Source organism: Gallus gallus, chromosome 5 (assembly GCF_016699485.2).
Source record: "Gallus gallus isolate bGalGal1 chromosome 5, bGalGal1.mat.broiler.GRCg7b, whole genome shotgun sequence".
Taxonomy (NCBI): Eukaryota; Metazoa; Chordata; class Aves; order Galliformes; family Phasianidae; genus Gallus; species Gallus gallus.
In genome coordinates, this window is record NC_052536.1 from 51,265,795 (window position 1) to 51,287,971 (window position 22,177).

The 22,177-nt window shown below is 45.2% G+C and overlaps 1 protein-coding gene across 8 annotated transcripts in view; it reads left to right on the plus strand.

The window, feature by feature from the left end:
- The window catches only part of CEP170B (centrosomal protein 170B), a 55,326-nt gene that overhangs the window by 25,079 nt on the left and 8,070 nt on the right, over window positions 1-22,177 (plus strand). For 3 of the 8 annotated variants that reach the window (XM_046941948.1, XM_015287858.4, XM_040701330.2), the window contains 10 exons: window positions 2,125-2,235; window positions 2,721-3,197; window positions 5,301-5,405; window positions 6,255-7,018; window positions 9,014-9,202; window positions 9,385-9,493; window positions 10,930-12,696; window positions 15,870-16,119; window positions 18,728-18,887; window positions 22,006-22,044. In XM_046941948.1, the coding sequence (XP_046797904.1) occupies window positions 2,125-2,235; window positions 2,721-3,197; window positions 5,301-5,405; window positions 6,255-7,018; window positions 9,014-9,202; window positions 9,385-9,493; window positions 10,930-12,696; window positions 15,870-16,119; window positions 18,728-18,887; window positions 22,006-22,044 (3,971 nt within the window). The remainder of the gene's footprint in view (window positions 1-2,124; window positions 2,236-2,720; window positions 3,198-5,300; window positions 5,406-6,254; window positions 7,019-9,013; window positions 9,203-9,384; window positions 9,494-10,929; window positions 12,697-15,869; window positions 16,120-18,727; window positions 18,888-22,005; window positions 22,045-22,177) is intronic. The other 5 variants (XM_015287859.4, XM_040701331.2, XM_015287864.4 and 2 more) reach the window with 4 other exon arrangements.

Here is a 22,177-nt window from a genome sequence, read left to right on the forward strand (position 1 = left end):
CAGGGTTGACCTAATTTCCTAGCTGCCTTCTCCCCTGCAGCAAAAGCCAGTAGTAACTCCTGTGTCCTGCAGGCAGGTGGGACACAGATGTAAAGAGCAGCAACTGGGAAGGTTTGTCCTGGAGTATAGATGTGGGCTGTCTTAGCTTCTGCCCCTGTGAAAACTAAGCAATTCCACCAGCAACTGGAAAGAAATCAGTATTGAGCTGGTCAGATTTGATCTTTCAAATCTGAGACGAGTGTCCTATGTTTCTTGGGGGTTAAGCCCTTGATGGAGATGGTGATCATCCATTGAAATTTGTGTCTGAAAGCAGTGTGCACATCACATCCCATGTGGGTGTGGGATGTGGGTCTGCTCCATGAGTCTGAAGAGTGGCTGAGAGCTCTCTGCCAGCTTGCAGGACAGGTCTCAGCCTAGCAGAGCCCAAACCTGCCTTTGGGTTCCTCTCCTCGTTGACAGGTTTCTGAATTGGTTGGTTGCTTTTTTCCCCTCTTCCTGGAGTAGTTTACCCATTTTCAGCTATGACACACATTGCTTGGCAGTTCCAATTTATTAATGGTGAGAAATGCTTCCTCCTTTGAACTTTCAAGGGCTGCCTACATAATGGGAGCACAGTTTATCTTCTGCACATTCTGGGCAGAACGGAGAGTAATACTTCAACTCTTTTGATCCTCGGTGTGAAGGGAAGCAGTGCGTTTAGTTTTGAAATATGAAAATCTCCTGATATGGTCCTGTGGGCTGGATCTGTACAGCAAAACTTTTGCCTGTGGTCTGATAATGTATAAGCTTATGCATTTCTGGAACTGCCCTAGGAGAAAAAACCTTAGGCAGTGGCCGTTGGGTCTGGGTTGCTTTACAAACAGCAATATAAAATCGGGCTTCTTTTTTGCTTTGACTCTTAATTCCCCCTCCCCTCATTTCCTTTATGCCACCAACTGCTGTCTGTGCTGGCCGTATTAAAGCAGGGAATGCAGAGTGGCAGGGTTGTGTGAGGGCTGCTTGGCACGGGCAGAATGTGATTATAAAGCCACGAGCTGAGCAGCAGCTGGTGGTAGGAGCCCAACTGTGGCTTGGGCTGGTAGCTGGGCTTTGACATGTTCAGTAACAGTGTGTATGCTGATGGAGAGAGGCACAAGCAGTGAGCAAAACTGGGGTGTAAACCTCAGTCCTCAGCCTGTACTTGCACCTCTATCACCTCTAGGTGAAAGAATAAAAGCTACTTCATTTGCCTCTCTTAAACTATTATAAATAACAATGACTATTACCACGGGTAAATTGAGCTGTATTCTTTTTTTTACTTGAAACATAAACGGGAGCAGCCTAAGGCAGTGCCAGACTACAGTGTTTCGTGGTAGACAAAGGAAGAAGAGGTGAATCAGTTCTTTCCGGTACCTGTTGGTGCAACAAAGTGCTGATCTTCAGTGAGTGCTGGTTGAGTAGAGACAGTGATTGAAGTCTGGCTCCTCTGAAAGAAATATCTTCGTGAGAAAAAATCTCTGTCCTGCAGTGACTGTGCAATCCACTTGACTTACTTTATGCTTTTGAGAGCAAGAGTTTACTTCTGCTTTATATATGTGTAAGGAGATGGTTTTACTGTTTTCCCTAAATTTGTAACTCTTCAAGAATTTCCTGTTGTGGGATGTGTGTCATTTAGAGTGGGAGGAGTGAATAGCTGGAAAAAGTCTCTGGCCTGACAGCATCCCAGTCTGTGGTGGAGCAAAAAAGGGCATAGCTAAAGTCCTCCCAGTTACAGGATAAAGGTCTGATTTTTTTTCACCTGAATTGCAAATAAGTTTGTGGTTGGCATTTTGTAGTCTGTCCTGCTGAAAACCTTCCACTTCCTATGAATAATGAGTCTGGAGAGGGAGAAAAGCCAGTATTTGGGAAACACAGATATTAAAGAGTAAAGGGAGGTGGAGTCAGCCTCTTCTGGCTGAAAGTAAAAAAGGAAAGGAAAAAAGCCTGAACGCTCATTATTTTATGTATAATTTGCTGTTGTAATAACTGCAGTGTAACAGGTACACCGTCTCATCTGATCCTGTTATTTTTCCTCTTTTGGCATGTGGTTGAATTCTGTGAATCTCTTACTTTGACACAGAGAATATCTATTTATCTTCTTCCTAGAGACCAATAGTTATCGCACCCCTCTTTATGGGCAGCCCTCCTGGTGGGGGGAGGATGATGCAAACAACAAGGAGGACAGAAGGCAAGAAGAGCATTACTCAGGTAATGAAGGTAATTTTGGGGGGAAAAGAATGGGGGTGGAAGATGACAAAATTTCTGCATATTTCTTATCTGTCTTGTATGAAGTCATCCTGCTTTCAGGCTTTAGTTACCACTTTTTTGTACTTGTTATATTTGCACATTGCTATGTGTAGATTGCTGCCAATGAAACCAGGATAAGGGAACATTAAAATGTTTCCACTACAGTAAATGAAAGTTAAAAACAATTGTGGAGTAATTCAGTATGTAGAAAGGCATGCAAAAATCTTAAAGTGCCACCAGCCACAAAGATTGTGCCAAAATGTACATGTGTGTATGCACGCACTTGTTGGAGAACAATGGGAGTAAGGGTAAAGTGAATATGAGAAATATTGGTCTTTGGAAATCACCCATTTCAGCGAAGAGGCCAGAGTACAAAAGAGAACTGGTATTTTTTCTTTAGTTTATTTAGATACTTCAGATAATGTTTAATTTAATTTTCTTCTTTCCTTTTGTAGAAAGATCAAAAGAGATGACCCAACATGATGAGGAACTGAATGGTAATATTTCTACCTATAGAGATTCCCAAGAACAGTCTGTGTTTGCCTTCCGGAGGGAGCCAAGTTACTTTGAGATCCCAACTAAAGAATTTCAGCAGCCATCAAAATCTCCAGAAACACAGGTCCACGAGATCCCAACAAAGGATATTGATGCCATAGTAGCCCCAGTTGTGCAAAGCCATGCCTCTTTCACCATTGAATTTGATGATGGAACCCCTGGTAAAATAAAGATTAAAGATCACGTAACTAAATTTTCGCTTAGGCAGAGAAGACCTTATAGTAAGGAACCAGCTCACACTGAAGTGATGTCAGCAGAGAGCAAGGTGGCTGACTGGCTTGTCCAGAATGACCCGAGCTTGATTAGACGGCAGTCTCCAGGGGAAGATGTGTACAGCACCAAGAGTGACCTGCCAGTTCATGTGAGGACACTTAAAGGTGAGTGAATGTCTGGTTATGTGGACAGTGTTCTCTGTTGACTGTGCAAATGCAACATACTAAAGGGAGTAAATCCTCTGCCTGTTGAGGAGTATTGCACTTTATCTCTGCACCAACTATGAACAATGAAGAATATTTCTTTAATGACTCTTAATGGTTTTGAAACTAGCTAGTAGGCTCTTCACCCAGTCCTGAAGTAATGTGTGATGCTGGCCTGGGGACTCTAATCTGGTTCCTCCACTTGTATATCCCCATCTTGGCAGTAGCAGTGATTGAGAAAATGATTTTGTTTTTAAGTGTTCGTAGTCATTTCCACGTGGTCAGGCAGGCTAGCGAACATGGGTGTTAGTCAGTTTCCTTCTCCTGACTTCTCCTACCTGAAAGACTGACTTTTCTTTTTAGCTGAAGATTCTGAGTGTGATTTATCCTGCAATTATCATGCAGTTACCAGAACCACTTGGTCGTATGACCAGAGGTCTTGACGTAGAGATTGGTAATAGACCTGAGATATGCGTGATCACCAGTGGAGGAAACTGTGTTTGTGAAAGAAGGTTTCTTCTCTTAAACTAGAACTTCTCTGAAACCCTACTGTGTTCAAAAATGCCAAGTTTTGTGAACCTAGGTCCTGTTAACTGTAGTACTATGAGGAATTCTTTGGAGATTTTCACAGTAGGTTTGAACCCAGTTCTTAGTGCAGCTCATGGGACTTGCAGTTTTCTCAGGTGATTGTGAATGTATTTGTCAAGATCTGAGTTTGCTTGGATACCTCCCTTGGGTTGTGCACAGAACAGTGAAGAAAAGACCATGGTTTGCTGCATTCTCCTGCCTTTGTATTCAGCTTTTCCAGCCTTACCAAGTGCGTTACTACAATCTGCAGACTGTTGAAGTCGTATTGAAAGTTACCAGACCTACCTGTGCTTGAGGTCATTTAAAAGAGAACAGTCACATTTTCCCTCAAAGGAATATTTGTTCAGTCAGTGTTGGAAAAATGCTCCCTTTCAATATGAAGAGCTTTATCTATTATGCTTCCAACTTACTGCTCTGGTGTACATTTTTTTAGAAGCTCATATGGTTAAGAAGGTCTCAAGTATCCAGATGTGATTTGGCATGACATGGGAATTGCACTGTTTCGCCATCACTGTTTTCTAATCTAGGACAATATTGAGGTGGCCTGTCTGAGGTTTCAGTGTTGTCTTGACTGTTTGATAGAAAGTATGGGTTTTGTTTGTTGACTTGCTGAAGGACATAGTCTGTCAGGGGTTCAAATGTGCTTCTGTCGCTCTGCTTTCTCTCTTGGGAGAAACTAGAGAGTTAGGCAGCTCTTAGGATTATCCTGAGCAATGCACAAGAGGGTACCAGGCTGGCTGCACTTTACAGTCCATAAAGCATGGAAAGAAGCTGAGGTAATTTAATGCATAATTTGCGTTTCAAAAAATCAACTATTTGGACATTTGATTAAAAAATACAGAGTTGGTGGCCTCAGGAGTTTATGTACCTCTGCTTTGGCAGAGGACAGCCTGTCATTTATCTGTGATAGTTGTGTAGCACGTTCTTCTTGTGGAGCTAATTTTGAAGATGTCTTGGAGGCTACAGCTGGCTGCCTACAAGGTTTGTGTCTTCAGAATCAGAGACAGCCCCTGGTTGGGGTTCTTTAGTAACATTTGTTCTATTTATTTTCAATGTGATGTATGTAATGCCTAGTACTGAGAGTAGGGAGTTCAGGTTTGAGGGGATGTGCGTGGTGTTCTGCTGGGGGGTCTGTAGACACGAGGTGTTTTTACTTGCATCCTCACAGTTTTGCATTCAGCAGGGTGTTAGCCAAGACCCTTTAATTTAGGAGCTTTCCCTTCCAAAGGCAAAGCTTATCAACCCTCAAGGCACAATGCAAAGTCTGCTGGTTTTCTTCAGGAAGGTGTTAGGAAACTCCTCAGAGGACTGACTCCTGGGTTGAATGGTTCTTGTATTAAATTCTAATCTTTCACAGTTAGCTTGAGACAATAAATGGTCTTCATCCTGTGCCTGGAGAACTTGCAAAGTAGGTTTGAGCAGTTTTCCTTTCAAACACGTGGTATTTTAGCCAGTATATCTTGCTGCATCTTACAGTCAAGAGCGCAGAGACCTCTTTCCCCATTCTCCCGATGACAGGTTCCCGGTCGTTGACTGAATCAAGTTGTGTGCCTTCACACCCGTTTCCTTCTCCAAAAAAAGGTTTGTGTTTGGTCTTTTTTTTTTTTAGTTTAGTTTTGTTTTAACTAACTCTCGGAGGGTCCTGAACTAAGGTGCTGAGGTGCAGAGTGCCCCTGATACAAAGGGAAGGTTGTAAAGATGCTGGTCAGTAACATATATAAAAAGAAATATAAGCTTACTTTAAGCTTAGAACGATTTAACATTTGCGTGGCTGGTGATTGGATGGTGTGACTTCTGGGGTGTCATGGTGTGATCCTTAAGTCTTAGGAAAAATGAATGCTGCATGCTTCCTTTTCCATTAGCTATTGTTTTATTCCTCCTGTAGAGAGGGGTAATGCGGGTGCTCGGAGGTGCATGCACTCAACACGCTGACCTGGTGGCTTTGTCATCATTGGTCTTTGGTTCTGTGGGATGCAGTGCACAGGGTTTATTCCCTGATTCTGTAGAGATTTCTGCTCTGTAACATAAGAGTTCAAGATCACCTCATTTTGTTCTGCAGTAACGGGCAGAATCGTAAAATAACATCATTGCTTTTATTTAAATGGCAAAAAGAAAAGAAACAACACATTAAGCTTCTCAAATAATCTGCTTTACAAAATCAAAATCCCTTGTTGTTACAATGATTTCTTGCAGTATTTTGCAACAGTTTGATAGCCAACCAGTGAAAAGTTGATTGGGAGACAGCACCCTTCTCTCTTCTCTCTCTCTTTTTTTTTCCTCTGAAGGAATACAATGCCTGTAGCATAGTAGGTGTCTTTTGGAGTTGTTTATTCCTGTAGGATTTCTATCCTTTTGACTGAAATCGGAAGGTAATGACAGGGTCACAGAGTCTGAGAGCATGAAAGTCAAATACGCACAACTTGTTCCCAGGCAATCGGCACGAGGACGGGACGCAGAGCGACTCGGAAGACCCCGTGGCACCCAAGGCAGAGAAGGAGCTGACGACGGGTGGTGAGCGGGTGACGGAGCAAGCCAAGCTGCAGCGCCAGATGAGGCGCGATCCCCACGAGATGCTGCACAACAAGCAGGCGTTTGTCATCGAGTTCTTTGAGGACACGCCGAGGAAGAAGCGCTCACAGTCCTTCACACACAGTGCTCACTCCTCTCAGAGCGACACCGACCCTGGGCTCAAGACCAAGGTTGAGAAACGCAAGAATGCAGTGCCAACAGAGAAGCAGGGCAGCACAGTGCCACCGTCCCATGTTGGGACACAAGGGGGCAAAGCCACCAACAGCTCCTCTGGGACCCAAAGAGCTAGCTCCTTTAAGAGAGAGAAGACAGAGGAGCGAATCAGCTCTTCATCCTCCTCTGCCTCCAGAGCATCAGGCAGGGCCTATGGGAGCGTTGGGAGGAAGTCTAAAATGGCTCAGGATTTTATGGCTGAGTACTTGAGGGAGACAGCTCAGTCTGGGAAGGCAAGCTCTGAGAAACCAGCACCTCAACCTGTGCCAGCAGCCCCATGTGTGGTCATATCTTCAGAGCCAGAGCCTGCCTCTGCTCCATCTCCAGAGCTGAAGGCTGCCCAGGGCAGGAGGAATGACGAGGAAGACAGTGTGAGCGAGACTGGCACGTACACCATTGAGACAGAGTCACAGGATAAAGAGGTGGAGGAAGCACGAAAAATGATAGATCAGGTAAATGTTGCTGTTCTGTGCTTGGTTTGTGAGCTGAGGGCTGAAGGCTTGGGCTTCTGAAGCTTTTGCTGATGGGTCCAGCTTTATTAGTAGTTGCCAGGAAGGGCTGCTCCCTGTATTGCTTGGGTGCAGAGGGGCTTTATAAAAGGGTGGGAAGTGATCTTGGCTGACATGTGTTAAGGATTGGTGTCAACAAACTGTGAGGCTAGTATTTATTTAAAAAAAAAAAAAGAGAGACGAAAACCCACCAGATACAAGAAAGCGAAGTAAGCCATTAGCAAAGAGCTGTCTTGCTTCCAAAATGAGATTTGAATGCTAAACTGCAAGTGTGCTTGCCATATGTTTAGAGGGAAAGGCACCAGCAGTATTGAGATCAGACTGATCCTGCTGAGTGCTTGGCTGGGAGTAGCTCTGCTCTCGAGGACTCTCACAAGCCTCTTTCTTGGCCTTGTATCATCTCTTACCCACTGTTACGAGCACAGGAGCTGCAGCCCATTGCTGCCTCTGCAACTTGTAGGCCAGAGGAAAGGCAGGCCACAGGCTGATTGTCTTCATCATTCACAAGCCTTGGTGGTAGGTGATTCTGTATTTAGTGTGGCTTCGTTAGGAAAGTGGTGCTTGCTGGCAGGGCAAGTGGCAGCTAGTTGAGGTAGCAAAGGGTGTGGTCTAGGGCAGAGGCAATCCTACATGAATCTATACTTGTTTAGATTGTGCAAGGTGAATGATAGCTTTACAAAAAATAAATGAGGGTGAGGCTTAATAAAACCCACCCAACCAAGCAACCCCAGGGCAAGCCGAAGTTTGGCTTCAGATTTAACTTTCATCTGCGGTCTATTATGAAAACAAAACTGGCAAGTTGCTGTGAAGAGTTAGTGAAGCGTGGGCAGAAGGATGGAGAGAGGTTTAAAGGGAGCCTTGAACCTGGGTTTAGAGCTTTGTATAGTGTTCTGTGAGCCTAGATCTGGCTTCCCTCATTTGTTTGTTATGTTTCTTCCTTATGTCTTATTTGAAATGTGATTGAAAGTTTTTGGGGCAGGTTATTTCAGCCACAGGAAGGCTCTAGTCCTGACATGATGGTTAATTGCTATGAAAAGGAAATACAAAGAAAATACCACAAAAATAGAATTATTTCTGGGTAGTAGCTTGGCAGGCTTGTTCCTTGGGCAGGCGAGCTGGCCAAACTCTGCTCATGACTTCCATAGACTTAGTGTGGTGTAGATCTGCTGTTTTGGAAATAACTCAAGCCAGACCTCTGTATTTCTGTCCAGTAAGAAAGATGGTCGGGATTTGGATTTGCTGGGATTCTGGGGTGACCCACACACATGCACTTTTTTTATTTTTTAAACAGAAGTGAGAGTGGAGAATTTTAAGCTAGCCCTGCCTGGTACCCTCAGTGGTGGCATCTTCCTCTGAATCTGTGGTCAGAAGAGAGAAACAAGCCTTTCTGAGGCATAGATCTTGTTTGCCCACGTAGGAAAGCCTGTTTATCTCCAGAGAGAGTCTGACCACCTAGCTTAACTACCTGTCTTGGCAATACATTCATTCCTGGGTCCCTTCGTGGCTGTGTAAGGCTACTTTTTCTCACCCCAATCTCTGCTACAGTCTATGAAAGACCCCGGAGATAGAGCTTTCCAGGCTTTTTTTCTGATTCTCCATGAATTAGATGGTAAATAGCTTTCCTAACCCTCATCCTAAGTTTCTCAGGGCTGAAAAGGGGCTCCATCAGTGAAAGCTGTACTACTGCTAAACGCAGTGCACCAAAATAATGAGGATGAGAGAAAATGTGGGCGTGAGTGGGATTCTATGAATAAATGTATTTAAAGCTGCAGAGTAGAGAAGAAAGTAGTTTTCTCAATTTGTATGGAGGGATTGGCAGGTGTTTCTGGCCTTTTGGGATCATGGTTTGTGTGTGAGTAACGCTTCGTGGATTGGAATTTGCGGGTAAGATTTCTTTATTATCTGTTTTTAATCTTTCCTACGCAAACATCTTTTCAGGTTTTTGGTGTTCTTGAGTCACCCGAATTTTCCAGAATATCGTCAGCTTTTAGACCAGTAATAAAAGGTGAAAAAGACGACTCTGGTTCTCATCAGCATTTAGTCAGTGAAAACGGCACTTGTCAGAAGTCACCCTTGCTCCAGGCATTTGCCTCAAAAGCTGTGAGTGGGTCTCAGGCTGACATGCAGGTACGGGCAGTCCAGGTGGATCTGGTGGTTTGGTGAATATCAATTTTCTGGATGGATGCAAAGGTGATGCATGAGTTGGTTTCCATTTTGAGCAGACTGGGTGATGTGCGTATGAGAGGAGAGATTGCGTGGCTGTGTTTTGCAGACCGTCTTTCTGATGCCACATCCCCACCTTGTTGTAGATGTCTGCAGCATCTCAAGGAAGTCAGAAGTGGGTGTCACGGTGGGCCAGTCTTGCTGACAGCTACTCTGACTCTGGATCTGTCTCAGGACAAGCTGATGGAGCTGCAGGTAAGTCTCATCCTAATGTTATATTTTGGAGGTGGCTGAGTCTAAATCAGGATGATAAGGAAAACAGGAATTATGGGCTTCTCTGTGTCTGGCTGCGGTTTATTTTCTGTTTTATGTTATGTATTTGAGGGTGGGAAGGACAGAGTGAATTGTTCCCCGTGGACTGAAGATAGAAAGTGCTTCTGGTTTGCATTTCAGAGTCATCCAAGAAGTTCTTAGGTGTTATATTTGGCATGGCTAAAAGGCACATGGGAAACAGAAAGGTTGTAAGGGCCTTGGGTGTTAACTAGCTGTGGGTAATTCTTTAGACTGCCTTATGATGCCAGAAAAAAAGCCCTTTGCAGGTTGTCCTGGAGCATAATTGCTGACTTGTACCTTTTTGGGTGTGTTTCTCCCATGTCTGGCTATGCTGAGAATTTTAGGTTTTTCTGGTGTTTGTCAAGTGGCAGGTTTGAAATGTGGAGATAAGCATAGAAAACTCAGAAGGGCAAGAGGAAGGCAAATGGGAGGAGGTCAGGTTCCCATTGCAGCTAGGAAGACAGCCTATCAACCCCCAGGTCCTGTTGATGTGTGAGAAAATGAGAACAGAGCTTTGTTGGCTTCTGTAAGTGCTTTCACCTTTCTTTTTTGTTGTTGTTGGAAATATTTGTTGTTACCTTTATGTCATCAACAGCTAGAGACAGACTGAGTAGAGTTTAGAAGGGCCCTTGTTTTGGAGGTTACTGTCACTATTTTCACCCCATGTGAGAACCTGACTCCCAAAGCGTTTGCAATATTACCATAGCCATCTAACCAGTTATCCAGGTATTTAAAAGCAGGATAAGATAGGAAGTCCTGACCAGCATAAGAAAAATAAGAGTCCTCTTTCTGTCAAGTTCTTTCATGCTGGAGCAGTGAGCTCTTATCCAGAGTTTCTTCATTATTAGCATCTTTCTCCTGAGACTTTGCTGTGAGATATGATCATATGAGAAACACCATCTATTTAGCCTTATGGGCTGCACTGTGTGAAATGACACTTAAAACACTACTGCAGCGTTTTAGCTGATAGTATTTTGTGTCCTTTCTGTGGCCTGATCTCGTGGTCGATCAGTGCCAGCACACTTGTAGGATGGTCTCTAAACATTTGTGGCTCTGCTGAGAGGTAGATGATGGGAAAATATCTAGGTAAGATTTCAGACTGAGAGGGAAGGTGTTGAGCAGTCTGATCCAGCAAAGGAGTTAAGTATACCTTTACCTGGAGTATTTTTTATTGATAAACCTGCAGGGACTGAGCAGAAGCCTAGCCCTATTGGTGTTCATTTTGTACAGCCTTAGTTCTGAGCATAACTTGTGAGTGCTTTTGTAGACTTGCACTTTGCAGGATCAAACTCTAAATTAAAGAAAAAAAAAGCCCATGTTGTACAGCAGTTGACTTGTGTCCATTTAACTCCCTTCAGAAAGTGGTGTAGCCCCAAAATCTGGGGAACCCGAAAATGCTGTGCCCTTGAGAACAAGGCGTCTTCTTCCCCAGCTTCCACCGAGCGATAAATCAGAAAGCCCCACACCCACAGTTCTGGTCTGCCAGGAGTCCTATTCCGAGGTTACGAAGAGAACCATCGTGAAGGATCACTGTGTGGAAACCTACAGCGATCACAGCAGCCGCCTCTTCATTCAGGAAGACTTAGATCCAGATAGCCTCAGCGATGCCAGCAGGTCTGATGATGGCTTCAGCTCAGAAAAAGGCAAAAAGTATAAAGAGAACAATAAAATGCTAGAACAGATGGGGGAAGACACAAAATCAGAGAGCCGGCAGCCAGGAGTCCCCCGGGTTGCAAATGTGAGAGCTGTGAGTGAGACCGTTTCTACTTCATTCTACATTGGTGATGACAGCAGCGATGTGGGGATTCCCTCCAAGCTCTCTCTGAGCGTGGCCCATGCTCGAACTGACAAAGATGGAAAGGATCAGGAATTTTCCTTCAAGTCTACTGGCACGCCTGTTCCTGGAAAGCCCTTGGGCAAAGATGTCAGCGCTTACATTAACGCAGCAGGAAAAATGGTTATATCCGTTCATCAGAGTCCTCCAGATCAGGAAAGCATGGCAGGAAAGGAAATATCTTTTGTTAGGCAGGAAAGTTTTACCAAAGATAAATCAAGCAGTGCTGTTCCTCAAAACAAGCTTCCACATATTTCAAGTCACCCTCTGCTTAAAGATTTAGAGGCTGTTCGGTCAACCCGTATGGACTTTGGTCAGGACACTCATCTTCTCCTTAAGGACACTGAAACTGCCTTGGCGGTGCTGGAAGCCAAACTTCTTGGTCAAAGCCAAAAGCTGGAGCCCTCGGAAGCTGCTGGTCAGCTGGAGGACTCCTTGTCCGGTGACTCAGACGTGGACACAGCCAGCACAGTCAGTTTGGTGAGCGGCAAAAACGTCCCTGCGAGCGCCCCGAAACGCAAAGCGGTGGCGAGCTTGCAGAAGGAGAAATCTTCCTCCTCACCATCCATCCAGGACCAGTGTGGGCAGCCCAGTGCGCGGGACAGGCTGACAGAGAAGCGGAAGGCCAACGTGCCGGAGGCTCCGAGGTGCGTGGAGGCCACCAAGCGCTTCCAGATGAAACGGAGTGCTGGGACTCGGGGGTCACTTGACTTTACAGATGACGAGAGGAGCTCGAGCCTGCCCTACTTGCCAGTCCCTGATGCGGTGGTGTCTGACCACGAGCATTCGGTGCCCCGGCCCGCTCCCAGAAGGAAGCCTTTTACTCAGGCTGCCAAGGAGGATCACAGCAAAACAACGGCGAATGTGCAGAAGATCCAACAAGTTCTCACCCGTTCCAACAGCTTATCCACCCCGCGGCCCACAAGGGCCTCAAAGCTGCGTCGTGCCCGGCTGGGAGATGCTTCAGACAACGAGTGTGTTGATACCGAGAAAACAGCCTCCAACCCTGAAGCCGCTGCTCCAGGCTCCAAGCAGTCCACAGAGACAAAAAAGCTGTCCCGGCTTGACATCCTCGCCATGCCGAGGAAACGGGCAGGCTCATTTACGGTGCCCAGCGACTCTGAGACAGCGCAGTCGAGGACGGGGTTTTCTGGCCGGAGCGTGGAGTCCTATCGGAAGGCGACCGTGTCGGAGATCCGAGCTGCAGCGAGGAAAACAGCAGCTGCTGCCTCCGCCAAGCAGCCGTTCAGTAGGACCCGCTCAAGCAGTGTCAAGTATTCCCCCTCCTCCAGTAAGTGCTTCTGCTTCATGTTTCTTTTGTATTGCCTTTCAGATTTATAGGCTGGACAGTGCGGTGTTTGCAGCCCTTCCTGGGCAAAGGGCTTTGGAGGCAACAGAGAAGTTCTCATACCCTGGGAGATGTTAATGAGGTGTTGTCTATGAGGATATTGCAAATAGCGGTTTGGCTTTTTTCCCCTTGACTTCATTTCTTCAGCAACCAGGTGCCATCTAGCAGGAGAATATTAGCCTTTTGTTGTTGAAAAAGATAGAATTTAATGCCTTTCTAAATCAGTTCTGCTTTTCTTTGACTTGTAAGATTTGAAATTTGCTCCAAGAATGCTTGTAATGTTGTTGATGACAGTTAATGTCCAAGGTAGCCGGTTTGAAGGCATCTGAAACAGCAAAACAGATCAATGTCCCTGGGTTTTGAAGGTTGTTACCGTGTTCTTCCTGTAAAGGCAAATGTGGAATGGGACACTTCACTATGATTGCTCCAAGAGATTCCATCTGCTGAGTTCTTTCATGCAGCTTTGCCATAGTTAAGAAAGATGCACAGTTGGTAGCCACAAGGATGAGGTTTGGGGGCTCTCTTGCCCTCTAGCTGTGCACTCAGCAGCATTGTGAGCAAACTCTCACAATATCAACATTCGTCATATTTAAATGAGCCTTTAATTAAGAGGGGGGAGGGGACAATGCGAAAGACAGCTGTGGCATGGTAATTGGCAATTGGTAATTGTCCCAGATATTGCTTACACTTTTGGTATAAGCCCTGCTCTGTGCCCAGACTCCTTGACCTACCATCAATATGATGAAGCAGATGTGCTCAGGTTTTTAGGAATGACTGGGGTGGCTAAAGGGACAGGAGGAACCCCACTGGTTGAGTTTCTTCAGCCTGCTGAGAGGGATGCTATTTTGAGCAGATCTGTGTTTTTATGAAGGTTCTTCGGAGTACAAGATGTGTCCTGTTCATTTTCTTTCATACCCTTGAAATAAGCATCCTTCTTGCACTGCTCATTTTTATTGCATGCTAAAGATGTTATTCGCTGCTTGTTTTGAATTGTTTCAGCACATCCAGCTTCCATTTATTTTAATGATTTTTTTTTCCCTATATATTTGTATATGCATGTAAATCAGAACATGAGTAAGCTAAGAGTATGTACAGTCTCTCTCCTGCCTTTTCTGAAATGTTTCTACTGTTGACTTTGTGTTAATCAATAACAAACTCAAATCAAGATGACGTGGTCCAAGTTTTCCAAACAGGAGGTACTCTTCACATCTCCCTGCCTTTGGACCACATACTTCAAATCATTTGGAGAAAAACGATAAGAGCTGGCCAGTTCTTGTTTTTTTTTTTAAATGAATTGGTTTTTGATTTCTGGAGCTCTGTAGCAGCATCCTAACACCTTGTGCATAGTTGCAGCAGATGACGCTAATCTTTTCTTTGAATTAGGTGCTCTTAAAATACTAACCTCCTAATTCCTTGATAGGATTGTGGACCTTGCACAAGCTCTAAGTAGGCGTCCTCGTGCTTTGTAGTGCTGTAGTGGGTGTGTGGTGCATGTTCCTGTACTAATGTTACAGACACTGTGAATGAAAGCCCACAGCCCCATTTCTGGGACTAAAACAAAACGTTGCACTGTTCTATCAAGAGGTTTTTGAGCATGACACAACAACCCTTGAAAATACCAAATTTCAGGCTTTGGGAGTGAGGAGGCAGATGTGGTTGATTGATTCGAGGGTTTCTTAAAGCGTTTAGCTACCCACTATGGTTTCCAGCTGTCCCAGTGGGAGAAAGTTAATCTCACCAACAGAGGAGCAGAATGAAATATCTGGCGTGGGGACAGGAGATGTCAGTAGATGTCAGGCAGTCCAAGGTAACTGTGTGAAAAGCACAGATAATGACAGAATAATCCAAGTTGCCAATTTGGAAAGATAAGAAGGATGGGTCCCCCCAGCTCCTCTATGGACTTGGTTTGTTTGCTCAAGGTAATTTGAATGGTACTAAGGGACTTGATTCTGATTTCCCTTGGTGTATGAGGTTGGTAAGCCAGGCCCTTAGTTTTTGAAATCCCTGTTCAGTGACAGGGTGACCTCTTGATTCTTGTTTTTTAATTTTTTTTTTTTTAAATAAAATACTTTTCTGCTGGTGGAATATGAGCTGATTTATTTTTCTGTATATACAAACATTTTAAATCTCAAGCCAAGGCCTTTAAATAGCTGAGATAACATCTAGGAACTTTTTTTTTCTCTGTGTGGTAACAGTCTGTAGTTTCTATCTCCATCTTCTGTGCCAAATTCATTATTTTTGTTCGCATGATTAATGATGCTGGCTTCATTCACTTTCAAACGTTTAGCATTACGATAATCTCTGTAACACAGTGAAGCTTTCAGGTGTTGCAATTTTAAATAACCTGGCTGGCTTTGTGTCTGGTGGGTCTTCATTCTCCAGGGAAAGACAGAAGGGAATGAAGCACTGTCTGTCAGGAGTGCAGTGAGATGGGGGAACTGTGGGAGCTCCATTTTCAAGTACGGAGTTCACTGCTGGGCACCTCGATGTTTGCTGTGCAGTGAGGCCCTGGATCTTCTCAGAACTGGCTGGGACAAGTGGGTGCTCTGCTTGGCTGCAGGGCTTGGAGCCAGTCCTGCCTGCCTGCCCATGTGGGTGCTTTTTGTAGGGTGTCATTAACAGGGATGGCGAGGCAGGAGACCAATGTGGGGTGTGGACAAATAGAACCACACATCACATCTCTCCCTCATTCGAAAAAAACCAAAACGCCCTTCTTTTGCTTGTTCTCATAATTGGTAAGGTGTTCACAGACTTGAAAATGGGGCTCCTTTCAGATAATGATTTCCGTGGGATTGTGAGGAGCCTGAAATATGTGCTGCTTACATACAGAGCTTCTGTGCATGGAGAACCGAGGCTGTGGTACTAATTTAACGCGTTGGAGCTGTTAGCAGTCATTCTGCTTTTGCACTCGAATTTCCCCCTCCAAATTTGTATAGTGGATGGGAGCCATCAAAGCGTTCAACTTTGAATTAAGCTCTGAGAATGTGCTTTTTGACTTAAAACTGCACAGAAGCTCTCCTCCCTTTGTGTTCTTGGGCTAGTGTTGTGTTACCTCTGTGTCCTTTTGTAGTGATTCTTCACTTTCCTTGGTCTGAAACCAATTCATTTTTTATAAGCATCAAGGCGGAGACCGCAGGGTTCAGATTACACTTCTACTTCGGAGGAAGAATATGGCTCAAATCACAGCTCCCCTAAACACAAACGCTCCCATACTTCAACAGCCACACAGACGCCGAGGATACGTGGCTCTGGGCTGGGCAAGCAGAAACACAACGGCAGAGAGACAGATGACGACGAAGACTTTGACGACCATCCCGACCCCTACAACTTCATGGCACAGACAGCAGAGATAGCAGAAATAGCCAGGTGAGGAGGTGGGATGTCAGGCCACATGCTTTCTGTTGGCTGGGTTTGCATTAGTGTTCAAACCGGTGAGTGGAGGTAGGAAGAGGCACTCAGTCGGATTGTTTTTTTATATCTGGGTATTGATATGTTATCATACAATAAAATCATAGAATCAGTGGAGTAGAAAGGGACCTCTAAAGGCCATTTAGTCCAACATCCCCTGCAGCGAACAGGGGACACCTTCAGCTCAATCAGGTGCTCAGAGCCCTGTCCAGACATACCTTGGGTGTCTCATCCACCACCTCTCCGGGCAACCTGTGCCAGTGCCTCACCACCCTTATTGTAAAACAACTTCTTCCTTGTATTAGGTCTAAATCTCCCCTCTTTTAGTTTGAAACCATTTCTTCTTGTCCTATCATGACAGACCCCACTATAGAGCCTGTCCTCTTCTTTCTTGCAGCCCCCCTTTAGATTGCACAGCCCTAGCTCTCACCCTGCCCTCGTAAGGGAGGTGCTGTACCCCTTGGGTTGTTTTCATGGAGCTTTACAGCCTGTGCTAGGCAGTGCTCTTTGTGTCTTCAGTCTGGAAAATGCTGAGGTGCAGGGAAGCTGGGTTGTGTCTGGGTATATTGCTTGTTTGAGTTGAGGACAGGTATCCTCTTTTAGCTTTGAGTCTGTCAAAACACATATCTGTTATCTACTTATCACTGCTATCTGCTGGAAGGCTTCTGTGCATGGACCAGTTCATGTGAACTGCCCTAATTCTCTGCAGATGGATTAGCAGAGGCTGAGGATGTAAACTGTTGAAGCTGCTTTGCCTGAAGCCAGTGAGGGAGCAGTAAGCAGTCGCTGCAGGGCAGAAACCTCTTTGGTTGGCACAATTGAATCCAGACAAGAAAATCTGTCTGTATCTAAATGAGTTGTTGCTTAGCCTGATGTCTGTGGATGCGGAGCCATTGTGTCCTGGTGGTCCTGTGGTTGCCTGGAGGACTTGAGCAGCGAAGCAAATAGATGCTTTTTTTAAACAGTGGCGTTTGAGGTTTGACATCTCTAATATGCAACTGTGTTGTGCCAACTTTCCAGAAATACTGGTCTTCCATTGTGCTGCCATAGCTGAAATACTTTGGACGAAGGGAGCTGTCTTCTGTCTGCTTTGGGTCAGCATTTCCATGTTAGATGTAGCTCATGCTGCTACAAAGGGTTTTGCTTTGCTGAACACTGCAGGCAGCCTGTTACATGCTGTCCTACCTGTGCTGTAGGAGTGTGCATGTGTGAAACATGTTCTTCCCTCGTAGCAGCGTTCCTGACGCGGGCGGGCGCTCCGGGTTGCAGGAGCTATAAATAAGCAGTTGCATCAGACTCGTCTGGCTCAGCACACTGCAGAACTCGGTCACAGTCTGCCTCCTAATTGCCGTTCTGATTTCCGCTGCGGCTCCAAAATTAGCTGGGAGGGGTTTAAAGGAGGCAGGGAGAGTTAAAAGGGAAAATGTCGTTTCTTTACAGAGGGCGAATCACAGAACGGATGCAATCAGTGACAGCTCTGTCCGAAACCAGCACAGACAGGGCACCTTAGGCAGAGATCAGACTGCTTCTTCTTACTTCAATTACACATTTTCATTCCAAGGAAATGTTTCCATGGGCTGACAGCTTTATTACATTGCTTGTCCTTTTCCCAATTAAAGGAGAAATCATCTCTCAGATGAAGCTAGCTAGCTGGAAGACTATTTTTATAACCACAAACTACTTTGCATCTGAGCATCTTTTTGTTTTCAGTCTGTGCTTGTAACAATCCAGAGTCTTCAAAACTGGTTTTGAGATCCAGAGCAGAGTGCTGCGGTCACTGAGTGCTCTCTGCACACCTGGCAAGGGGCTTGAGGTTTCTGACAGCCACATCACTCTGAGGTGTGTCCTGCATAGCCCCAGTAGTGCCTCATCCCTTGTGGACATCCTGAGGCATGTTTTGATTTTTAAACCACAAGGGAGAAGGAAATATGTTGTCAGGTTTTTACTATTTATGTGATAAAGAACAAAGTTGCTCTCTTTCCAGAAAGGCTCTAGCCATGTTGTAGAATGCTGTACTGGGGTCATTTCCATAAGGCTGAAGAACTTACTGTTCTTTTGCATGATGGAGGAATGCTTTCATTTTTTTTTTTTTCTCCTGCTTAAACACCCTTCAAGCATGGAAATAAGTCATGAATATAATGGTCACCAGTGGCTTTGTTCCTCCCGCTTTCCTTCTGTGATCTTTTTAAGGGAGAACAAAACCCAAGTAGAAGAAGCGACCCTGTTCTATTAAAAAAAAAGAAATGAGTGGGAAACAATAATGTAGAACTTCTTTATGGATCACCTCCAACACTTTTTGCTAATGTGTAGTCACTAGAGTTTGTTTTTCAAATCTGTGTTGAAACTTGGATACAGGAAAGGATTTATTTTGTTATTCATGTATGCAGACAGTGTTCCTCAGTACTGTGCCAAGGCACCCAAAGCTCTGCAGAGGTTATAAGTCATGCAAACTTTCTGTGGTTGCCAGTAAAAAAAAGTCTTTTGTGGCTGCTCTACTGATGTTTTTATGAATATGAGGCTTGTTATATCATGGGCCTTAACTGCTGTGCTGCACGCTGTGCTTCAGGCTGAGCCAGACCTTGGTGAAGGATGTGGCCATCCTTGCTCGAGAGATTCATGATGTTGCTGGAGATGGGGACTCGCAGAGTTCGTCGGGGACAGGACCGAGCACCTCCCTCAGCTCTGTGCCCAACACTCCTGCTTCCACCATATCAGCAAGAGAAGAGGTAAGATCCCCTAGGGCAGAAATCTTGGCCTCTGAATGCATAGCAAGTGTGCAGGACCTGTGAACAGCCAGTGGGGTGAGCAAAAGTGAAGGGGATAACGGGGGGGAGGATGGAGACCACTTAGTAATTTGACTCAACTGGTGCAGCTGCTCAGGGACTCAGCTCAAATTCATCTGTAAGGTCACCTAGAGGCTCCAGCTGCTAAAGTAAGATTGCCTTTGCTGCTGTATAAATCCCAATTCCCTTCTGCCTACCACTAGTGTGGGTTTAAAAATCTTACTCTTTTTTTTTTTATTTGCTATTCAGGTGGGCCTCTTGGTCCTCAGTTGTCTTTGTTGTGAGAATTAGAGGCCTGACTAAACAGGATTCAAAGCAGAGGCCAAACTTGTTAGCCTGCTAGGGGAGGACTTGGAGGGTGACCCTGCTGAAGGTGCAAAGCAGAAGTCCGGGGAGATTCCTGTGGGATCACGTGTGGAAGGCTGTGCTCCTGTTAAACCCCAGCCAGCTGCAGCCTTCCCAGGGAGGGTTTTGTCCCCACGTGTTGTTTAGCTTTGAGCCACAGCACACAAACGTTTCGCAATAAGCTCAGGCTCTGAGACAGTGTTTTATTGCTTTGTTTACATGCAAATGCCACACCTGCAAAACTGCCTTTTGTGTTGCTCTTTTTGAGCAGCCAAGGTGACAAATCTACCTTACTTCTGATTTGCAAATGAAGCCTTTTACTGTGGGTTGGCAATGACCAGCACCCACTTCCTTCCGCAAAGGCAGCGCACCTACATCTTTGCAGGGTGCCACTGAAGGGTGTGGCCCTCAGTCAACATACACAGAGGGTGGTTCCCTGCAGCTGGGTAGCAGTGATACCTGCAGAACTCAGCCTGGGGTGCTTCTCCTCTGTGCAGAATGCTGGGCTTCAGTGCCCCTGGTAGTAATGCCTTGCCAGGACTGAGGGGATGCAAGCTACTTGAGGATTTCTCTATGATGTGACTTTGCAGAGCTGTGCTGTAGATAATGTTCAGCAGCTGCTGCTGTGCACTGGTGGAGCTGCCCAGTGCTAGTGATAGCCAGGAACTGGTTAATCATCACGGCTTTCTGCTGCTGATGCTGAGACAAAGAGCTGAATAATCCCAAATAGTTTGGGGTCCTGAACTGTGCATTTCAGGGTCATGTTATGAATGGGAGTATAAACTCTTGGAGTTTAATAAATACGCATCACATCTTTGGAACTGGACTACAGTCAGTAGGCACCCTTCCAGATCTGCCTCTGAAGGGTTCTGATGAATTGGTGCTCAAATAATTACTTCAGCTTAATGTAGGGAAGGTGATAGGAAATCTCTGAAGATTGGGATGCGTGATGCTAAGCACTGTGAACAACTTCATATTGAATATTCTAGTGAAGGACACAGTGATGAGAAACTACTATGCTACTCTAGTAATAATGGTAATGTTGTACAGAACATCTGGTAACAGAAAATATGTGAATATGCAATGCTTACTGTGTGCCCACCTCTTATAGCTTTAGCTTTTGCAGTGTTGTATGCCATTCCACTAGTCCTAGATTTCGTACTACTAAATACTTGCACCAGCTCTAAGAAACAGGGAGGAAAACTCAGAAACAAGTGCTGACACTGGAATCACTTCTCAGGGTTTGGTACTTTACCAGAAGCTTCACTTTAGACCTGTGTGTGCTGTGACATTTCCCAGCCTCACACAAATTGCTTTTAGAACTGCTTTTATTACAGAGCTTGGTTAAAAGTTAAATTGTGTGCGTTCTCTTAAAAGTTTAAGATGGAGCTTTAGATTTAAACCTTATTCTTCGTGTTCTGTCCCTTCAGGTCCAATGTTTGCTTGGATGTTAAACAGGGAGGTTTTGAGTTCCCCCCTGCATGTGGCTTTGTTTTCATAGCTGTCAGCTGTATAGTACACGGTAATCCAGATTCCAGTAATATTGAGCTGAATCCTGCTACAAATTAAGCAAAACCAAACCAACATGTGTTCAGCAAGAATGAAACCTTTGTGATTCCTGCCTTCTGAAGCCTTAGGCTGTGTGTGTGTGTAGGTGTCACAGGACCCAGCTTTCTAGAGAGCTGAGCGGCCAAGCTGAAAGCTTAGCTGCTGCTAAGGTAGTCAAGTGGGTCAGCCCAAAGCACCACCACTTCTTCATGTTAGAGTCCTGCACAATTGTGTTCTTTAAAGTTGATATTGGTACAGCAAAAAGCTGAAGACCCCATTTACGTTTATTATAAGCTCTTGCTTAACTTGCTCAGTGTGACTGTTGCTATGATGGGAGGAAATGCTTGCAGATGTGCAGTTGAAGTTGTGGGTGCCCCATCCCTGGAAGTGTTCAAGGCCAAGTTGGATAGGGCCCTGTGCAGCCTGAGCTGGTGCTTGATTTAATAGTTGTCAGCACTGCCAATGACAAGGGGGTTGGAACTAGACAAACTCTGAGGTCCCTGTCAACCCAAACAGTTCTAAGATTTTGTGCAACAGAACAGAAAGCATGAGATCAGGCCAGCTCCCATATAAAGACCCTCGAATAGTGATGAAGCAGGTGTTGCTCCTACACTGTTTTCACCTGCTTGTGCTGAGACCTGCCAGACTGTAGGAGTATCTCATTCCCTTCTGATGCTATTTCACTGCTGTAACCAACCTAACCCGCTGTTTCTGCACTTCACAAAAAGATGCTTAAAAAAGGAAGCTTATTTAGGTAAACATTTTGGCTGTTATGCACCCATACCATAATGCCTCATGCTTTCTGCCTGGGTATAACTCGAGTGCTACTGCATAGAGTTTGGGGAACCTGGACCTTAGACAGTTTCCTCCCAAGAGCAGGGTGCTGTTGCCAACCAAAGAACCTCCTGGGCTACGTGTCTAGTCCATTCTTGGTGCTCAGAGAGCTGTCAAATTTCTCTCAGTACTGTCCACAAGTGGGAGCTGCAAAGCTGGTTGGTGCCCAGGATCTCCATGGCCTTCAGTGCATGCTGGTGAGGTGGGCGTTTAGTGCTGGTCCTTTGGAATGTACTTTTGGGGATGTCACCCCAAGCTAACAGGACATGTTCTATGATACCTGCTGTCACAGTCATTCAGTAGCATTGATCTCTTTGTTTCTGTTTTAACACAGATTGCTCGTAGATCTTTTCGGCTGGCATATCCATCTCAGGTGCACTTTCCATCCCATTATTTTTGTACTTCTGTCTCGTCACTCTTGTTTTCCTCATCTTGTTTCAGAGTTTTTGTCTGTCAGTCAACCAGACACGAGTAGCTGTCTTGTTTCTGTTCTTCGTGTTAATTGT